Consider the following 21,172-nt stretch of genomic DNA (forward strand, 5'->3'; position numbering starts at 1 on the left):
CAAATCTTGTGGTAATGGAAAAAGAGTTGGATGGCTGTGTGCAATTGAGCAAATGCAGGCAGTATTACTGAAATTTGGGATTGAAACCAATGGCGGATCAAATAGGACATTAAAACTGTGCACACTCTGGTTTCAATTAATTGGGTTAGTTTCAGAAACATATGAAAACTGCAGGTGCTCCACAGGAAATAAAGAATGGATTCCCATACTGTAAACCTTTACCCTAACTTATAAACAGAAATTTTGCAGCCTTTTCACAAGTGCATGCATTGGTATTGTAAATGTTACTTAGAAGAAAATACTGTATACATTCAAACAATCTTGTTAAATCAAAACGTCAACATCTGCCTTGAATGAATTCTGTGAATCGGATACATTTATCAGATGCACTAATTTAAGTTCACAGTTAAAATGATTTTTGCATCTGATTTTTTTAAAAAGTGAAATCACCACTGAATTTCAGTACCTAAAAAGGGTTAATTGCATTTAAATGCTACACCAAACTTAAAAAAAAAGTGACAACAGAAAGTAGTGGGGGAGGGTTGAATCTGAGAACCAGAGAAAGTAATTATAATGGTGTCTAATATCTTTCCTGTAAATGATTCTCCATAACATGAAATAGAATCGAAAGTCTGTGGCTTACATTAGCCTAATGAAAACAAGACTTTAATGCATATTGTTACAGCTGGGATTGAATGCAGTTATTAAGGTCCGCGTTCCCACAACCATATGGTTTTTGTCATTAATGTCTCCTTTGAGGAAAGGCACTAAAATTAGAAAAAAAGTTGCATCTTTGATTCCAGTGATCCCCATGAAATGATATGGTAACCATATGGCGTACAGCAGTGAGGGAAGATTCTGGAAGTGTCCTTGTATGCTTTTTTGGCTTTTTTCACCGCCAACCTGACCCTAAAGGGAGCTGTTTCCACGATGAAAAAAAGGCAGTAATATTCACAGAGGAAATGGCATTTGCATGATGCAATTCAAACACAGTACTTATAAGTTGCTTGGCCAAATACACGCAACAATTATGTGTTTTTCATTTTAAAAAAATTTAAAAATACCCTTAAGCTTTCAAAAAGATGTTCAGATTTTAAAATGTTTGACTGCAGCACAAGTAAATCCCAATTGGTCCATTTGGTCCATGTGCCAGTTCTTAGAAAGAAGTGCCAGTTTACTAAGAAACTATGCACATATGAAACCATACATCCACAAAGTCAGACTTGATGATTGAAGACATTTGAAAAGTAGTAGTTTACTTTATTATTTACAATTTGACAATGATTTATTGTTAAGTGCCTGCTTAGTCTTGTGGTTAGCTGTAGATGCTCTCCAGCTGATACTTTTGAGTTTTAATGACAACAACTATGCACACCCATCTCCTGAGGTTATAATTCCAGGCAAAAGTAAGGGAAACATTCAAATTCCAGTAGTATTTTGAAGGATAAGGTGAGAATAGTACAGAAATCCTTGGTAATATTCAGACAGTTGAATGAAATTATTGCACAGATTCAGAAACAGTGTCAGGACTTAAGCTACAGATTTAGGTACATATTGGACTGTTGGAATAAACTGGATACCTCCAACATTTTCCTTTATTAGACACTACTTTCAGTTTTACAAATCAAATCCTTCTCCTCGTTTTAAAGGATGATTCAATGCTATAAGTGCTGTGGGACACTAACTTGATGAAGTGTTGTAATATTTCATTCGTAGAACAGTTTAACCCACTAGTATCTGTTAAACTGGACAGCAGAAACAATAAATTCAAAAGGTTACATTATAAAGTGGGAAATACTTCAAATACCTTTAGAAATGGTATAACAAAAGGTCGGAGAGGGAAATTCGTAGCTTCTTGAAGCTTGGAATGAAATTCTTCAATTGTCAAAGTAGAATTCTGGAAAATAATTAAATGAAAATAATTTTTTTATATACCACACTGGCAGAAATGGCTAAACAAAACAAATTTCTGTATTCCATAACTAATGAATATTCAAATTTAATTAAAATTTTGAGTGAGGGTCTTTCAACACAAACTAAATCCAGTGCTATAAGTGGCTGTGGTCATTGAGACCATGTGTTCTTTGTACTCGCGTTTTCACTTCTTTACTAGAAACTATGAACAAAAGCTTTCCTTATAATAAGTTCCATTGCTTAATGCAATATATACTGCCCGAGGTGACTCTAAAATACAGATGTACTTAAGCACTGAATTCACCACTACCTTCATTGCCTTCACAGCTTAACCCTTCGACTGCTGGTAATTTCCTACTTCTAACCATGCTTATTTGCTTTTGAAAAGGAAAACAACTATTTTTCAGAAAGCATATAGATCTTAAATGATGCTGCAGAGTGTTGCATGTGAACGTTTAACAAGTCAGTGTGAGATTTTTACCCTATATTCCTTCTCTTCATAGTTTTCACAAAGTTAACCTATTTATGTTAGTTCATTGGAGTAGTAATCTGTTAAAACAGTTAGCAGGGATAAAAAAACACTAGGTATGCATGATTACATATTGTATTGCAGCACCTGGTTGAATGTTTTACAAACAAAGCAGCTGAAGTCATTTAACTTATTTTTGAAGCTGAAAATTAAATTTTCTGAGATAAATTAAAACTATTGATAGCTACAGGTAAGGATTGTTATGAATAGGTTTTCACACAGATTTTACTTGTACTTATTTATAAATATGAACAGGCTACACCAGTTCATTTCATTTTTTAAGATTTCTAATTGGAAATTAAACATATTTTCAGAATTAGTGGAAGCTCTATTGCTTTATACATTTCAGACTGTAATGATATTTATATAAACTTGCACTAATTCTGTTACACACGTTAGATTCCATTAACTTTTTGTTTCTTGAGAGCCTTGCTGCTGAGAACATAACTATCCAGGTTAAAATACACTTACTTCAGATAAACATTCTGTTTTGCAACAACAAAAATCTTAAGACGACCAACGATAGAAAGTAATGAGCTAAAAATGGTAATCTAAGAGACAATTGATTCCAATAGAGATCACACTCTAGATTAGAAGCATAATCTCTTATCATGCACAACATAACATTCTTTAAAGGCTAGACCATAGATTACTTCACATAACTTAGTTTAGAACCAAAAGCATCTTTCATGTCAAGAAAAAACATAACACATTTCTTTTCACTTAAAATGATGAAGCCATTTGAAAGCCAAATATTTTTCCTCTATTTATATTTCAGCCGCAGTGCCCAATGTTACTGCAGGGACAAATTGTTTTTGCTAAAATAACAAAATATTCATTTAAACCAATACAGTGACCCAGCAATAAGAAACATAATGATGTTCATATTATAGTTATGCTTCCTGACAAGTTCTGGTTTCCTTGGAAACCAAGATAAAGTACATGCGTACCTACTGCTAACAAGATGACAAACTGGAAGGAACGGCAGAGAATATTTCAAAGAGATCAATGGTGTTCCAATAGTTAAAGATATAGAGGAGGAAAAGTGTGTTTCTAATTACCCTGCCACCAACCCTTATAAAACTCCAGGGCCATCTTAGTATGAGCAATCTCACCACACATTTGTTTATTCAAGTTCCACAGCACAATTGCAGACATTACTATGCATGGAGAACATTCTTGCCAGATGGGAAAACTGGGCTCATTTAGCTATGCAATTAAGTTTGCAAAATATTCCCATTCCCAGAAAAACAACCTCTCCAATAGTTTGCATTTACATAGGCCATACTTTGTTCCATAAACATTTGGGACACCTCAGCAGATATATCAAGAAGCTCATTAGTAATACAAACATTACAATACATAGAGTAAATGGCAAGGAACAGTAATATTTACTGCACAGCTAAATGACATAAATTACATTGCCCATGAGCAATCATTTCATTGCACAGCGATCAAAGAAAAGTTCATGGGGGGTCAACGCAGAATCCAAATGGCTGCAGTTTGTAGTAGTAAGGAATTACAAGGTTGAATGATGGGAAACGACACTGTCCGTTTAATCTCAACACCTAAAGAACATAACATCAATGAGTAAGGAAATCAAACTGAAACAGTTGACCCAGTTTTTGTTGCAATGCAACATCCAGCACAATTACAGCTCATGTTTGACACTTCACTTGACCTCAGGTGTCACTGGATCACTATTGCAGTGTGTGAAGTGAGAGGATCATGTGGTGGCAAGGAAAAAGCAGTAAACCAAACTGCAAAATAAGTAGAGCAACAAAAATGCTATTTAAGTACTGGCGTAATACTGTGCAAATGCCTTTTATATATAAAAAAATTTAGCTCAGATCCACCTCATGGCATTCTCATGCTTTTTGGAGGTTTGACCACTGAATATTGATGTTAATCCATTTTTCCTAGCTTCACATTTCCTTCTGCTTTTTGCTCTTGCTCATACAGATCGCTCTGCTTTAATGCACATTTATTTAACATGAATTCGCTATAGCATAATTGACGAGTTGGGGACATTGCTTCTAAAGTGCAAAATTTTAAAACATGTATTGGTTATAATGCCCCATTAGTTTAAATGGTGCTGTTATTGTGCGATTTTCTTATACCACGGGATTACATGAGAACAGAACTATCGTGCTATAGCGGAACTGACTGTATTTTCCATTGTTTGTTCGAACCTCATCCAAATGGCTAATTCTTATGCAAAAACTAAAGAGGATTGTGAACACTAGCCAATTTAGAGGCCCATTATAACGGGGCTCAATTATGTTCTCTCCTGTCATCTGTACATATATACATTGAGTAGTGGCCAATGTGGAATAACTAATAGGAATAAAATAACAAATTTTCCACTCTTTTACTGGAGGTCATCAATACAAAGTGTTATGCCTTCCTACTCCAGAAAGTCGCTTTTATTAGGTCAAGGATTAAACTAGCATCTTACTTGGTCTAGACATGGTTTAGTGCTGTACTCTTTCCACATACTGCACTTACAGCTTAAGTAGTGAAGCTTTGTATGCTCTTTTTCTATACACCTACTTTTCAATTGAAGAATATAGTTTTGTTCTCTTCTTTGATAGGCAACAAGCTAGTGTCAAATCTTACTTGGCAAGCAAGAGTCTTTACTTCTTGATAATCTGGTGTTGGCTGTAGTTATATTCCTTTGCAGCTAACTTAAATCTTGAGACTTTGGATTAGTGGTGCCGGAAGAGCACATCAGTTCAGGCAGCATCTGAGGAGCAGTAAATCGACATTTCGGGCAAAAGCCCTTCATCAGCCCTGATGAAGGGCTTTTGCCAAAAACGTCGATTTTACTGCTCTTTGGATGCTGCCTGAACTGCTATGCTTTTCCAGCACCACTCATCCAGAATCTGATTTCCAGCATCTGCAGTCATTGTTTTTACCTAGTTAAATCTTGAGACAACCAGTCCTGAACACAGATCCATATAATTCAGAACTTTGAGATTCAACAAATATCCAGATCTTCTGGGTTCAGAAATCACCATTCTTGTGTCTCTTCCTTGACAAAGTCCAACATGTATATCCTCCTCCGATCACAAATGCTGTATTTTTAGTGAATAAAAATATTGCCAGGCATCTGCTTCCACTCCCAGCCCACAGCTTTGCTAGTAAATGGCAGGTTTGGGAAGGAACTGCTCAGATGAAACTCTGGGCAAATATTTCAGCGTAAAGCCTCAAGAGGGAGCAAGTTACCTATTCAGTGTGAGATAAACCGAAAGATACATCAACCCCAGTTATTGGAGAATACTGAGAGATTGGAACTCAAATTGCTTGTTCTCTTCCTGTACCCTTTGCAAAGAGGAAAGACAAAAGAAAATATAACCTACAAAAGTTCTCAATTACAGTATAAAGAAAAGAATTCAGATACAAAACCTTTACTTCAACTTTTCAGACACTGTTTAAATGCTGAAATGATCTTGGTTCTATTCCTGTACCATCCTTCTATACAAAGAAAGCAAACTAAAGATATTTATTAACGTTCAACTAATAATTTAATGGATTCTCCAGGTATCAGCATAGAATCTTTACAGTGTGAAAGCAGCCATTTGGCCTATCAAGTACACAGCGACCATTCGAAGAGCGTCCCAACCAGACCCACCCCCCTACCTTACCCCTTTAAATCTGCAGTTCCCATGGCTAATCCGCCTAGCCTTCACATCAATGGGCAATTTAGCTTGGCCAACCCTCCTAAAATGGCCATGCAAACTGTACACAGACAATTACCTGAGGGTGGAGTTGAACCCAGGTCCCTGGCGCTATGAGGCAGCAGTGCTAACCACTGAGCCACCGTGCCACCCCAAATAACAACTATAGAAAGCTAAGATGAAAGGCCTGTAGAATCCATTGGCTTACATTTAAATCAGACCATGCTACATACATCATTTAATGTGGCTTAGCATAGTCTTTTTTTCTCTATAGGCCACAGCCTCCCAAAGTGGATCCCAAGTGGGACTGCAAGCTAGAATTTGGAGGTTGTGTACTCCGAAGAGGCAGAAATGATGCCATGGAGCACTGAGAGTTATCACTGCACCCTCTGATCCCCCCAACGCTCACCAAGGAGTCATGACAATTCTTAAGCCTCAAAACTGGGGGCACAGTGGGGAAAAATAGTTTGGGAAACCTTGCTGCAAGGATTAACATAGCTTGAGATATCATCAGACGAACCTTCCTGGAATTTCCTCCTTGGGGCATTGGGGATATACTTATAGTCCATGAACTGCAGTGGTTCAAGGCAACAACTAATCAACACTTTCCCTAGAGACAGGCAAGAAATGCTGCCCAGACGGTGTCACCCACATCCCATGAGAGAATAGAAAACAACTCAGGTGTGCCATGCCTATGAAGATGCAAATATACATTTGAGCCCAGGCGGACAACAACAACATAAGAAATAGGAGGAGAAGTATGCAATTTAGCCCCTTCAATCTACTCCATTATTTAATAAGATCACAGCTGATGTGAGTATGGCTTTAATTCCACTTTCCTGCCTGTCTGCATAATATTCAACTCTCATTGATAAATAAAAATCCACTTTAGCCTTGTACCTCTCCATGAGGTACAGAATTCCAAAAGATTATTAATCCTTTGAGCAAAGAAATTCTTCCTAATCTACATCTTGATAGGAGATTTCTTATTAATAAGCTGTGCCCTCCAGTCCCAGATTTCCACATAAAGAGAATTATCCTCTCATCGTGTATCACAGAATTTTATATATTTCAGTAAGACCACATCTCAATCCTCTAAACTCCAATGATTACAAGTCCAACTTATTCAACCAAGCGTTTTACATGCCTCCAACACAGGAGTTAATCTATTGAACACTTTTTGAATGGCTATCATTACCTCCTCAAGTATGGAGGTCAAACCTGCATATAGTACTCTACGCTGGTCTCACCAATGTCCTGAGCTGGTGAATGATCTGTGCACTCACCTTGCATGGAATGCCAACACTGTATCTACTTGCTATATCTGCATTTTGAACACCCAGATCCTACTCTACTGCAACATTATGCACTCGCTCTCCAATTAAGTAATGTTTTCCTTTTCTATTCTTTCCAACAAAGTGGGAAACCTAATTTTCCCCACATATACTCTATACAGTCAAACAAGGTCTACAGCACAGAAAAAGGCCCTTTGGCCTACCAAGTCTGCACCATCAAAAACAAGCTCCCAACTATTCAAATTCTATTTTCCAGCACTATGTAATTTTCTACATTTCAATTATGTCCCTCCCTCCTCAGTCTCTTCTGCTCCTAGGAAAACAACCCCAGCTAATCCAGTTTCTCTTCGTAACCATAACTCTCCAGCCTAGTCAACATCCTGGGAAATTTCTCTTCACCTTCTCCAATACAAATCAAATCCCTCGCATAATACAGATTCCAGAACTTGCAATTCTTTAGGAGTAGCCTTACCACCATCTAGCTCTTGGACTCTATGCCTTGGCTAATAAAAGCAAATAACCCATTGCTTTTCAGCTACTATCTACCTGTCCTGATACCTATAGGGACCATGAACATGCACATAATGGTCCCTCTGTCAAAACTTCATCCATTCTTTGTATATGCCTCCCCATATTTTGTCCTTCTGAACTCTGGTTAAATACACCTGGTCTTTTTATTCAAGTCATTAATAGGTTGTAATTAGATAAGGCACTGGCACCCTATTAGTTAGAGACAGCTCAACCTGAAAACATCCCATTTTTCCGCAACTCTGTTTCCATGCTAAATGTCACCTCCCGACATCTGATGTAGTAACCTTTTATGCGGTACCATATTAAATGCCTTCTTGGAAATCCAAATACTTAACAGCTTTTAGTTCCCTTTTACCTAACCTGGTCACATCATTGAAGAGCTCTAGTAAACTTGTCACCTCATGATTTCCCTTCCATAAAATCACATTGGCCTTCCACGATTGCAACATCATTTTGTTCATATCCTGCTATGACACTCCTAGTTTCCAGCATCTCAGGCTTTAATACGTGCTTTAGACTACAAAAGCCAGGAGGTTATGTAGAACACTAGTACAGCCTCAGCTTAAGTATTGAGTCCTGTTCATGGTATCACATAAGGATGTGATTGCATTTGGAGAGGGTACAGGAAAAGTTTATGAGAATGGTTCCAAGGAGGTGGAATTTTAGTTGTGCAGATCGATTGAAGTAAGGATTTCATACTCTATCAAAGAGAAGGCTAAGAGGAAATTTGATTGGGAAAAAATAAATGTATTTGGAAACTGTGGTCTTGTTTAAGAAAGATTGGGAATAAGGAGGTACAAATTAATTTAATTAGTAAACTAAGTAAAATCAACAGGAAGATTTTCTTTTACACAGTGAGTAATTAAGGTCGAGAATGCATTGATTTTGAGGTGAAGTTGGATTCAATTGAAGTATTTACAAGCTTGTTCTCTGCAAGGAATACCAAATTGGGAGAAAGCAGATGAATGGCATTAAGTAAATTGCACCAGCTCTTCAAATGAACAATCATAATAGACCTTCAACCGCCTCCTTCAATTCTTGGACAACTTTGTGATGATTTTCCCAATGACAGATGTTGGGATAACTGGCCTATCATTTCTTACTTTTTGTCTTCCTCCTTTCTTGGATAGGGGTATAATTTGTGGTTTTTCACTCTGCTGGGATCATTCCAGAATCTACAGGATTTTGGAAAATTTTAACCAATGCTTTCACTATTGCTACAACCACTTCCTTTATGGTCCTAGAACGCAGGTCAACAGATCCCAAAGAAATGTCAGCTTCCATTCTTTGGATGCACATAGTATCTTTTTTGTCTCACAACAGTGATTGATTTAAGTACCTCATTCCATTTTACCTCAATTTTCTACCAAATGAACATAAGAAAGGAGAATTATTGAATCCCTGCAGTGTAGATAGAGGCTATTCAGCCCATCAGGTCTGTACTGACCCTCCATAAAGCACCCCGTAACTCTGCATTTTTCCATAGTTAACACACCTAGCCTTTGCAATCCTGGACGCTATGGGGCAACTTAGCATGCCCAATCCACCTAACCTTAACATCTTTGGACTGTGGGAGGAAACTGGAGCACCTGGCAGAAACTCATGGGGAGAAGGTTCAATTCCTATCTGTGTGGAATTTGCACAAAGGGCTCTGACACAGAGGCAGCAGTGCTAACCACCATGAGCAGTAGATCACTCAGCTCCTGAAGACTGCTCTGTCATTCAATAAGATGATGGTTAGATATGATTATTCCTGATTCTCACTTCCCCACAATCACCTTTCACTCCCTTGCTTATCAAGGATTTATCTACCTCTGCCTAAAAATATTCAAAGATTTTAAATCCACTGACTTTTGAGGACAGGAATTCCAAAGACTCTCAACCCTTAATGTTTCCTCATCTCTGTTTTAAATGGGCAACCCCGTGTTTTTGAACTGTGACTCCTAGTTCTAGATTCCTCTACAAAAGGAAACATCCTTTCAACATCTAGCCACTCAAGTCCTCTTGGGATCGTCTATGTCTCAATTAAGTCACCTTGGACTCTTCTGAGCTCCAGAGGACACAGATGCAGTCCGTCTAGCCTTTCCTCTAAGGCAATCCTCTCATTCCAAATGTGAGTCTAGTAAACCTTCTCTGAACTGTTTCCAATGCATTGCCATCCTTCCCAAAGTACAGTAACCAACACTGTACTCAGTATTCCAGACACGGTCTCAGCAATGCCCTGTATAACTGAAGAATACTCTGCCCTTGCTTTCAATTCCTCCCACAATAAACCATAATATTCCATTCCCTTTCCTGATTACTTGCTGTGCCCACATACTAACCCTCTGATTCATGCACGAGGACACCCAGGTCTCTGTGTATCTCAGAACTCTGTAACCATAATGATTCTTTCTCTTTCTGCAAAAATTTATGATTTCACATATTCTCATCATGTACGCCATTTGTCAGATCTTTGCCCATTCACCTAGCCTATCTACATCCCTTTGTAGGCTCCTTATATCTCATCTTTACAACTTACTTTCCTACCTATATTCGTGTTATCAGTAAATTTAGTTGCCATACCTTTAGATCCTCCATACAAATCATTTTTATGTAAATTAAAGTCCAGCACTGACACTCTGAAACGCACCACTCATGACATCCTGCCAGCCTGAAAGAGGCCCATTTATTCATCCTGTGTGCTTCCTGCTAGCCAGCTAATCTCTTGTCCAAACCAATATGTTATCCTCTTCACCTTGAGCAATATTTTCTGCAATAAGTTTTAATGTAGCACATTATCAAATGGCTTCTGGAAATCTAAATATGATACATCTACTGGTTCCCCTTTATCTATAGTTTACTTTTCAAAGATCTCCAGTAAATTAATTAAACAATTTCCCTTTGATTAAACCACACTGTCTCTGCCCAATTAGTTAGAATAACTATTTTCCATTCTATAGCACTCTTGCCTGAATCTAATGAGTTTTGGAAAATTAATTGGATCGACTATCTCACTAATTACTCAGAGGATGAAATTCATCTGGAATTGGGGAATGATCAACTCATTGTATTACTTCTCTGATAATTACTAAATTTTGCGTTCCTCGTTTCCTTTCAATTCTGACTTACAGGTATTTCTGGGATGTAACGTATCCCTGCTAGTGAAGACCAATGCAAAGTATCTATTCAACTTGTCTGCCTTCTCTTTACCTCCATTCCAATCACCAGATTCATTTTCTTGAAGACTAACACTGTTTTTAAATATTTGAAGATATCTTTGCTATGTCTTACGCCTGGTCTACTTTTTGTACACTAATCTTTCTGTCCATGTTAATCAGAGAGAAAATATTTCTCATCTATATTAAATGGGAGGCTCCTTAGTTTTAAACAGTGACCCTAAAGTTCTAGATTCTCCCTCAAAAAAAAAAGGGACATCCTTTCCACATCCACCCTGTCAAAATCTCCACTAGGTCTTATGTGTAACCATCATGTTGTATCATACCTTTTTAAACTCAAATGGATACAAGCAGTGTGTCTAACCTTTCCTCAGAAAAGATCCACCCATTTCAGATGTTAATTATGGTCACACATTTCTGGCCTGCTTCTGATGCATTTATATCATTCCTTAAATTAGGAGTCAAATACTGTACACATTATTCCAGGTGAGGTCTCACCAGCGCCCTATGAAACTGAAGGATTTTTCACATCATTTATTGACAGGAGAACTTGATAAGATTCTATTTGTTTTTCTAATTCCTTGATATACCTGCATACTAACCTTTTGTGATTCATGTACTAGTACACACAAGTAGTTCAGAGCTCTGCAATCTCTCACTATTTAAATAAGGAACCTTTTTTCTTGATTTTCCTGCCAAAATGGACAATTTTCACACATTATAGTGTGAAATGTGTCTGGGTTTTGTCCAATCTATCTATATTCCTTTGTAGCTTCTCTTCAAAACCTTCTTTCCTAACCATTTGTGTGTCATCATCAAATTTAGCAACCATTCCTTCTGTCCTTTCATCCAATTTTGTAAAAGGCTGAGGCTCCAGCACTCATCTCTATGGCACACCACTTGTTATACCTTAACTAAAAATGTATTCACTTATGAATGATCATTATTTCCTGTTATCCAGCCAGTCTTATATCCAAGTCAATGTTAACCAAGACCCCCTTTTTTTTGTTTTCTGTAATAACTTTTTTATTTGGCACCTCATCAAATGCCTTTTGGAAATCCAAATACAGAAAACTACATTGCTTCCTCATTATCCAAAGCACACTTTGTTTCCACAAAGAATTCCAATAAATTTGCTAAGCAGGATTTCAATTTCACAAAACCACGTTGAAACTGCCTGATTACCCAGAATTTTTCTAAGTGCCATGCTATGCCATCTTTAAAGATACCTTCCTTAAGACAGATGTTAAGTGAATCAGCGTGTAGTTTCCTGCTTTCTTTCTCCTTCTCTTCCTGAATAAAAGGAGTTAAACTTTCAATGCTCCATCCTAATGGACCGTTGCCTATACCTTAGGAAGACGTTAACTATGATTGAAATGTTCTGAGGCTCTATCATGAACACTGTTGCAAAATACGTGCTCCAAAAGTCTATCTTTTCCGTATCGCCAAATAATTTGAGACTAAAAGGACCAAAGTTTTCACTTTAACACTCTAAAGTAAACAGCTCCCCCACACCTGTACTTTCATCCTCCAATTCCAACTATCTCATATCTCTTCCCTTACACCCCCTCACCCTCACAGGTCTGGGGCTGTCACAGCCATTTCCAAATATCAAAATGGGACATCAATAGCAAGTAGTACAGGAGTACAAGTATAGCTACTAATAGGGCCCTACAAACTAACTAGTGTTTTTTTTGTTTGCCATTTATCTCCATTTAAAGCTAATTCTTCTTTAAGCAAAATGACAAATGGAAGCCCATCAAAACACATAAGACACAAATCGGAACACTGCTATATTCCTGGTTGGTGTCAGCAAGCTGTTCCGATTTGCTTCCAGGGACAAAATCCCATAAGGTTAGACTGTTGATATTCTCCATTCCGCCCCACAGCTTAAAGATTTAAGAAGAGTCCAGACCTCCGGGGTTCCAAGGAGACCTTTGCCCCGGATGTTATCAGGTGTCAAATGGATGATGAAGTGGGAACACCCATTCCATTGCTCCATGACCTAACCCAGGTATGAAGCCTGGGGAGATGCCCCAGAAATTCCCAGCTGCCTGACCTATTGTGGATTTAAATCCTGGAAGGGTTATAGAGTCACAGAGATGTACAACATGGAAATAGACCCTTTGGCCCAACCTGTCCATGCTGACCAGATATCCTAACCCAATCTAGTCTCACCTGCCAGCTCCCGGCCCATATCCCTCCAAACCCTTCCTATTCATATACCCATCCAAACGCCTCTTAAATGTTGCAATTGTATCGGCCATCAGGCAGCAGAAAGGGTAGAAAATAGAATCTTGACTTTTTCTCCCTCCTCATTTTATTGCAGAAAAGAAAAAAAAATCTATTCAAAATACCTTATCATTAGTGGATCACTAATGACTATAAAAATACCATTCAAGGAAAACTCAAATTGACAACACTTCTGTCACTCACTCAACATGGTATTTTTACATCTTGATATTGTTTAATTAAAGCTCTATAATAATGTCTCCTAATCCCAGTTATGACGGAAATAAACTTGTTGAATTAATTGCAAATAATTGAGTCCAACAAAAGAAATTTCTGCTCTGGAAATATTGATTCTTAGGAGTTGTCCCTCATTGGTGTTTTTAGTTCTTATTGTTTTGAGAAAAGAATATAACTGAATGTGAAAAAGAACAAGTTATGAAGACAGCTGTAGCTGACTCAGTCAGCAGAGTGCACAAGCCATGTTTGCAATTTGTTTTCTTCCAGGTGCTCCAGTTTCCTCCCACAGTCCAGCGATGTGTAGGCTAGGTGAATTATGCAGAATTACAGGGATAGTGTGGGGGTCTGGGTGGGACACGCTTCAGAGGAATGGTGTGGGCCTGATGGGCTGAATGGCCTATTCCACACAGCAGAGATTCTATGATTTTGTGAACAACTTAGGCAGTTATAGAGTCAGAGAGATGTATAGCATAGAAACAGGCCCTTCAGTCCAACTTGTCCATGCAGAACAGATATACTAAACTAAGCGAGAGTCATTGGCCAGCACTTGGCCTATATCCCTCTAAACACTTCCTATTCATGTACCAATCTAGGTGCCTTTTAAAATGATGTAATTGTACCAGCCCCCATCACTTCCTCTAGCAGCTCATTCCATACACAATGTGAAGTAAATACAAGCTAATTCTGCTCTCTAGACAATGGTGTGAAAGGGTGTGAAAGACTTTCATAACTACGAATTCTCATGAATGTCCATCTCAATAAACACACACTAAATGTATTGCAAATTGTTTTGTCTTTTGCAAATTTCCTTCCTCACCCATTTTCTAAAAGCTACTACGGTCCCACAAGTCCTTCAGAAATTTGACCAAATTAATTTTAGCATCAAGTGAGCCTGAATATAATGAGGAGACCATTCAGCTGTGGAGCCACTACAGAATAGCCATCACACAGACTTTGTACCCACAGGCCAAGAATCCCCTTTACTTCTTCTGAGTGAGAGCGAGCGGGGGGTATCTGCAAGGGGAAGAGATACAACCCACACCCACCAGCAAAAAAATCCCATTAGTTCAAGTGCAAAAGAGGCATTCAAGTGCTATCCTGAAGTCTTCTCAAGCAGATGCCATGGTTGAGAAGTCATGCCTCTCCTGGAGCTGTTAGCCAACTACAGCCCAGCAGCCACTGGACCTTCCACAACCTTGTGAAAGACGTAGGCTGCTGGCTTCATAGGAGGGCGGTTAACTGTGATTTGTGGGCCTTAATTGGTGGTGGATCAGAAACAACAATCATGGGCATTCCCTTCAGGAACGTATTTACTGACATGTCTCTCTGTCACATCCATCTGATTATTTGCCCTCCCTACCATTGATTAGAATCGGGAAATCTCAGCCATATTTAGCGTGTGTGTCTGCATGTGTGCATCTCTCTCTCTCTCTGTATTAGAAGTGAGTAACTGGACTCATGTTCCCTTCTGTCCCTCAGGAAGATCACCAATGGAGCACCTCCATTCCGATCGAAGCAGCACCAACCAATTTCGCATTGGGAAATATTCTCATCCCCTGGCAGGGAAGATTTAGTAACACAGTACCTGGAAAATACACTCAATGAGCATATTCTAAATTTTAAACTCCACTCTATACTAGCACTTTATCAATAAAAGATATTCAGCTGAATTTCACTATATTTTGGCAAGAGTGTCAATTTTGTTGAGTTTCAGAAGGATTTGTTTTTAAACATGAGGCTGAGCAAATTTCCTCGAAAATCAACCCAAACTCACCTCATTAACACATCTTATCAGATGCTAGCCCAATTCATCCACATACTGTATCCTGAAGTATTTGCCACTATTAGAATATCCTGGGAGACTCTGCTATCCCTGTGGCAGTGCCATATTTAAAAAGCTATTGCATATCTGGTCAAACGCAATCTTCAGCTGCCCTGTACATCTGCTACAGATACAGATGAGAAAAGGAATTTGGTTCTGGATGAGGTGATGCAGAGGGGAAATATCTCCATCCCCCAGGACCTGCAGAGAAGCTCACTTCAGCAGACCCTGCCAGTCTGATCCAAAGTTGTCACCTAGGTCAGTGCAGTGTTTCAGGTCTGGAGGACACCAATAAATGAGTTTTGTCCTGCAACGACCTTTTCTGCTCCGTCAGGGTTAAGCCCAATCTGTTTCTACTTGCTACACTCTCTCTCTCTCTCTCTAGTACTGCACCAGTCTGTCAACATTCACACTTCCCTAATATGTGAAACATCTGCACTCATTCATATCTGTCTATCCCAAACACCCCCACATTACTAACCCCGTAAATCCTCTAACCATCTTACTCACTTGCTCCACACACCTCAGCATCTTAGCCCCACCTAACAGTCGTGCCAGCTGCTTGCACTTTATTCAATCCTTCCCTTTCTCTCAGTCCAGGAGCAAACAGCCTTCAGCAGTACTGAAAGAGCCAGGGCGACTGGTAGGGTGCCTGATATTCACCTGCTAGTCCCCAAGGAGAGGATCTTGGTGCTGGTCAGCAAGGATCAGGACTGCTCCTGTGGTGGTGTGGAAATTTCCATGCCCTCACAACCAAGTTAATTACTACACAACTATTATACTCCATTGGATGTCATGTTGCAGCTTGCAGCTGTGCTCTACATTGGGTTAGGCCACTTTTGGAATACTGCATTCAGTTGTGGTCTCCCTGCTTTAGAAAGATGTTAAAATTGAAAGGTTTACCAGGATGTTGTACAGGTTGCAGCATTTGAACTATAGAGATTGAGGCTGAGGCTATTTTCCTTGGAGCAATAAAGGCTGAGGAGTGACCTCATAGAGGTTGATAAAATCATGAAGGGCATGGATTGGGTGAATAGGCAAGGTCTGTTTCCAAGGGTGGAGGAGCCCAAAACTAGAGGGCATAGGTTTAAGAGGCACATAAGAGGCAACTTTTTCCACACATAGGGTAGTGTGTGTACGAAATGAGCTGCCATAGGAAGTGGTTGAAGCTAGTACAAATATAATATCTAAAAGGCATCTGGATGGGTACACGAGTAGGAAGGGTTTAGAGGTCTATGGGCCAAATGCTGGCAAATGGAACTAGATTAATTTTGGAAATCTAGTCGGCATGAACGAGTTAGACAAAAAAGGTCTATTTCCAAGCTGTACCTCTCTATGACATCAACATGCGACAACCTACAGCAGCCAGTCACCACATTCTCTCTCATCTCTTGCAGACACCAGTAAGAGGGAACACCATGGACAACATCAAGTGGTGCTGACACCACCGTGGTGAGTATGTAAGCAAGACTTGTGACAGGAGCAGCTCCTGTGGTGAGCACATCATTGCCATGTCCCTTCAGGATAGTCAAGGATGAAATGCCCCCCATTTGCTGGCACCCAGAGGACTGCTAGAGGCCAGGCACCTTCTTATCCCCAGACAGGAGTGGAGCTTGTGGTATCAATAACCCCACAGCCTTCACACTGCCCCAAGTGTCCACCCAACCTATCAAAGTCATCATATGGCCACTTTAACCCTCCAGCTTCCTAATGTTCAAGTGCCATAACCAAACTGTTGGTGTACTGTCCACTCCCTCATATGGAGTCAGGATGCTACTCACTATGAATAACCCCTACCGCATGACCCGTTTCACTCCCAAGCTTGATCATCTTCCCCACTAAGAAGACAACCTGCTCCCCTACATCAGTATGGCCACTCCCTCTGCATCTGAACATTCTGACCCCAATCCTGATAGGTGGCTTTCCCAATCTCCCTCGCACACCAGTGACCCCCACCCTAATAACCTTTGACCTCCAGAGAATAGCCGATCAGTACTGACTGTGGCCCACATCTTTAGGGTGACACAGACAGGCAGCCCTAGAAAGTTTGTACGCAGGCCCTGATTAATGCCCATGCAGCTCCCTGGCTTTCCAGGACTGCTCAGGCTGGTTGCGCTGGACTCACAGCCAATTGGAGCACATGGCCCACACTGTTGAGACACTGACCTCCTGACCACCCCAACTGTCCGACAGATCAGGCCCAAGCCCATGGACCAATACTGGAGGCAGCCCTTGACTTACAGTGCTGGCACTGACTGGGGACTACTCCCCTGAAGTGTGTATGGAGCTGGCACAAGGTGCAGACGCAAGATTCCCACAGTACATTGCATATAGTGACACATCCCCCAAGTTGACTGCTGACCAGCAGCCTGGCTTTACCTCTGTTCTAAACTGCAAAGCAAGACAAAAGTACAATGAACCTTTAAAATGTGACTAAGGGGACAAAGTATTAAAAGGCACGGCAAAGCGATGCATGGATGCTGTGGGAGCAGGTAGTTCAGTGCTAACTGAGCAAGTGGTAAGAGAGCAAGTGAGCAGCCCTGAGATGCAGCCCAAATCATGTGCTCTTTGACCTGTCCCTGTATGTAAAATACGTTTGTAATAGCATTGCATTGAGAGGTGCCTGTGTGCTCCAAAGGGTATCACGGATTGGAGCTGGGCCACAATGGTATAGATAGTCTGGCACATGTCACAGCACGGAAACAGAGCTTTTAGTCCAGCTCATCTATGCCGACCAGATATCCCAACCCAATCTAGTCCCACCTGTCAGATGCCAGCTTCCATGGATATGGTGTGTGGGCGATTGCTGCCCATGGAATATGCCCTGAGACACTTGCGCTGGCTGTCCCAAATGGAGGTCTGGAGGAGCAAAAGGTGACTGCAGTCTCCCTGACTTTCATGTTGAGATTGCTCTAGTTTCAATCTGGCGGGTGGGAGAATAGGTGAGTGCATATTAATGAAGTGAGGTTAGGTAATAATGAGGGTGATAATAAGTGGAAATCCCCAGTAATAGCCCTCTTGCCGCTCATTAGTCAGAATCATGTTTTAACATCTGGAACTTAATTGGAAAAATGTTTGGTCCTAACATCATTAAAGACTATGTTTGATTTCTCATGCAATGCTCCTGAATTTCTCAGCATAGCCCACATGGTTCAGGACCTGTGAAGATCCCAATGATTCGGATAAAAACCTCGCATTCAAATGCAATTCATACATTAACCACCTTAGCTTATCAATTCACTGTTAAATGTATTAGACATCATTCTCCAACACACATCTTTTCAAAAATTAATTGACTAAAGTTAGCCTCAACAGCTGAGTGGACAGTGGATAATTCACCTTAGTCTGCAGAAAGTGAACTAATCATTAATGGAGGAGCAGAAAGGGGCATCACTTTGGTTTCCATCTTCTCAGAGATTGAGAAGACAAAATCTCTGAGCTGCACGGTGGCACAGTGGTTAGCACTGCTGCCTCACAGCGCCTGAGACCCGGGTTCAATTCCCGACTCAGGTGACTGACTGTGTGGAGTTTGCACGTTCTCCCCGTGTCTGTGTGGGTTTCCTCCGGGTGCTCCGGTTTCCTCCCACAGTCCAAAGATGTGCGGGTCAGGTGAATTGGCCATGCTAAATTGTCCATAGTGTTAGCAAAGGGGTAAATGTAGGGGTATGGGTGGGTTGCGCTTCGGCGGGTCGGTGTGGACTTGTTGGGCCGAAGGGCCTGTTTCCACACTGTAAGTAATCTAATCTAAGTAATCTAATCTAAAAAAAAAATGAGGTGGTAATTTCAGGTTCCTGTAAATGATTCCAGAATTGCGGGCCATTCAGCCCATCATCCCTGTTCTTGCAAAGTGTCAACAGTTCAGTTTTCCAATCATGCATTTTGAATTCTTTTTCCAATTCTCCAACAGAAATTGCCGATCAATCTATTTCCAACCCTTCTGGGGCCACAGAGTTAAGATCAGAGCAACTTGCTATAAAATAATTCCACTCAGCCCACTTCTGGTACCTGGGCCAGTTATATGAAATTCATGTCTTGGCATGCAAACCCAACTGCAGGTGGAAGCAGTTCCTCCTTATTTACTAGACTGGTCACTAACAGATGATGCATGCACATGAGAACGAGGAATTCAAAACAAGCAGATCAGCCATAACCATAATGAATGGCAGATCTCGTTTGACAGACCAAATGGACTGCTTTTACTCCAAACATATATGATGTTCCCTCTCATGTTCTTGACAAACAGTCAGCAGACAATGAGATCAGTCCAATTTCTGACTACTGTAACAGCCAAAAAGTACATTTAATATCAAATGTGAGAAATCACTACCTAGTTGTATCGCGAGGAAGCTACTAATTAGATTAGATTTCCTACAGTATTGAAACAGGCCCTTCAGCCCAAAAAATCCACATTGACCCTCTGAAGAGTAACCCATCCAGAGTAATTTCCCTACATTTACCCCTGGCTACTGCACTGAACACTACGGGCAATTTAAGTTGGCCAATTCACCTAACCTGCACATATTTGGACTGTGGGAGGAAACTGGAGCACCCAGAGAAAACCCACGCAGACACGGGGAGAACATGCAAACTCCACACAGACAGTCGCCCAAAACCAAAATCAAATCTGTGTCCCTGGTGCTATGAGGCAGCAGTGTTAACCACTGAGCCACTGTGCCATCCATAGAAAGAAAGAGCTGCCATGCATTGGCCAGGAATTGAAGTCGGGCCTCTCGCATGGGAGGTGGGAATTCCACCACTGAACCACCAATGCAACCGCTAACGATTATCCAACAATTCATTGCCACAGACAGCTGTGGAGGCAGGTCACTAAGTATGTTTAAGACCAAGATAGATATGTTCTTGAGTATCAAAGGGATCAAGGGCTACGGGAAGAAAGCAGGAGAATGGAGTTGAGAAACTTATCAGCCATGATTGAATGGAGGAGCAGACCCGATGAGCTGAACGGCCTAATTTCTGCTCCTATGTCTTCTGTCTAATGTATGCAAATTTCAATCACTGAGAGCCAAAGTGATCTTAAAAAGGAGTGATAGCAAAAAGTGTCAGTTCAGTTTTAATTTTGTTTTCTAGTGGGATGCAAAACAGGTCACAAATCTGTTATCACCCATTTCATGCCATCTATTTCAGCCTATTACTCCCAATACAAGGCAGATTTGGAACTGTCAAGTGGTGGGAATATCATCATCATCATGCAATGTTATTAGTTACTTCATGTCAACCGAGCAGTAATATTTAAGTGATAGATAAAGTTTTATATTATTTGAACTTTAGGCTTGGGTTTTCACATGGAGAGAGGTGGAGAACCTGGGTCAGTAAACTGCCTGGCTTTCATAGCCCATTGAAGTACCCCATTAGACCCAATGTTTGCTCTGAAGAGGCAGGTACATGATGGAAGAGAGGCTGTCAACACAGAGGCAGATCTCAGGAAGTGTGCAAGTACTGATGCATGCTGGTTTTAAGATAGATTTTGGTTCATGGGAATTGTGTCCAATTGTTTTCAAAGCTACTAGGCTCTCTAGCAGTCATATTCCCACTCACACCACCCTGGTCATCTCCGTAACAACACATTCCATCTTTCACCCTACAGCCCTGATATTCCCTCTAATGCCACTTTCAAAGTCACTGAGCCAAAGTCCACCTCAGGAGATAGCTGGAGATGAAAATAATCTAAGAGTTTTTAATAATCTAAGAGTTTCTACTCATAACACACCCAGTAGTAAAAATAAAACTTCCATTCATGAAACCTACTCAAAGCC

General features: G+C 40.3%; 1 protein-coding gene across 7 annotated transcripts in view; it reads right to left on the reverse strand.

Annotated features, from left to right (window-relative positions):
* The window catches only part of runx1t1 (RUNX1 partner transcriptional co-repressor 1), a 115,552-nt gene that overhangs the window by 53,424 nt on the left and 40,956 nt on the right, over positions 1-21,172 (reverse strand). For all 7 annotated transcript variants that reach the window (XM_060823651.1, XM_060823650.1, XM_060823652.1 and 4 more), the window contains one exon: positions 1,808-1,897. In XM_060823651.1, the coding sequence (XP_060679634.1) occupies positions 1,808-1,897 (90 nt within the window). The remainder of the gene's footprint in view (positions 1-1,807; positions 1,898-21,172) is intronic.

This window comes from Hemiscyllium ocellatum, chromosome 4 (genome assembly GCF_020745735.1).
Source record: "Hemiscyllium ocellatum isolate sHemOce1 chromosome 4, sHemOce1.pat.X.cur, whole genome shotgun sequence".
In the NCBI taxonomy this organism is placed as follows: Eukaryota; Metazoa; Chordata; class Chondrichthyes; order Orectolobiformes; family Hemiscylliidae; genus Hemiscyllium; species Hemiscyllium ocellatum.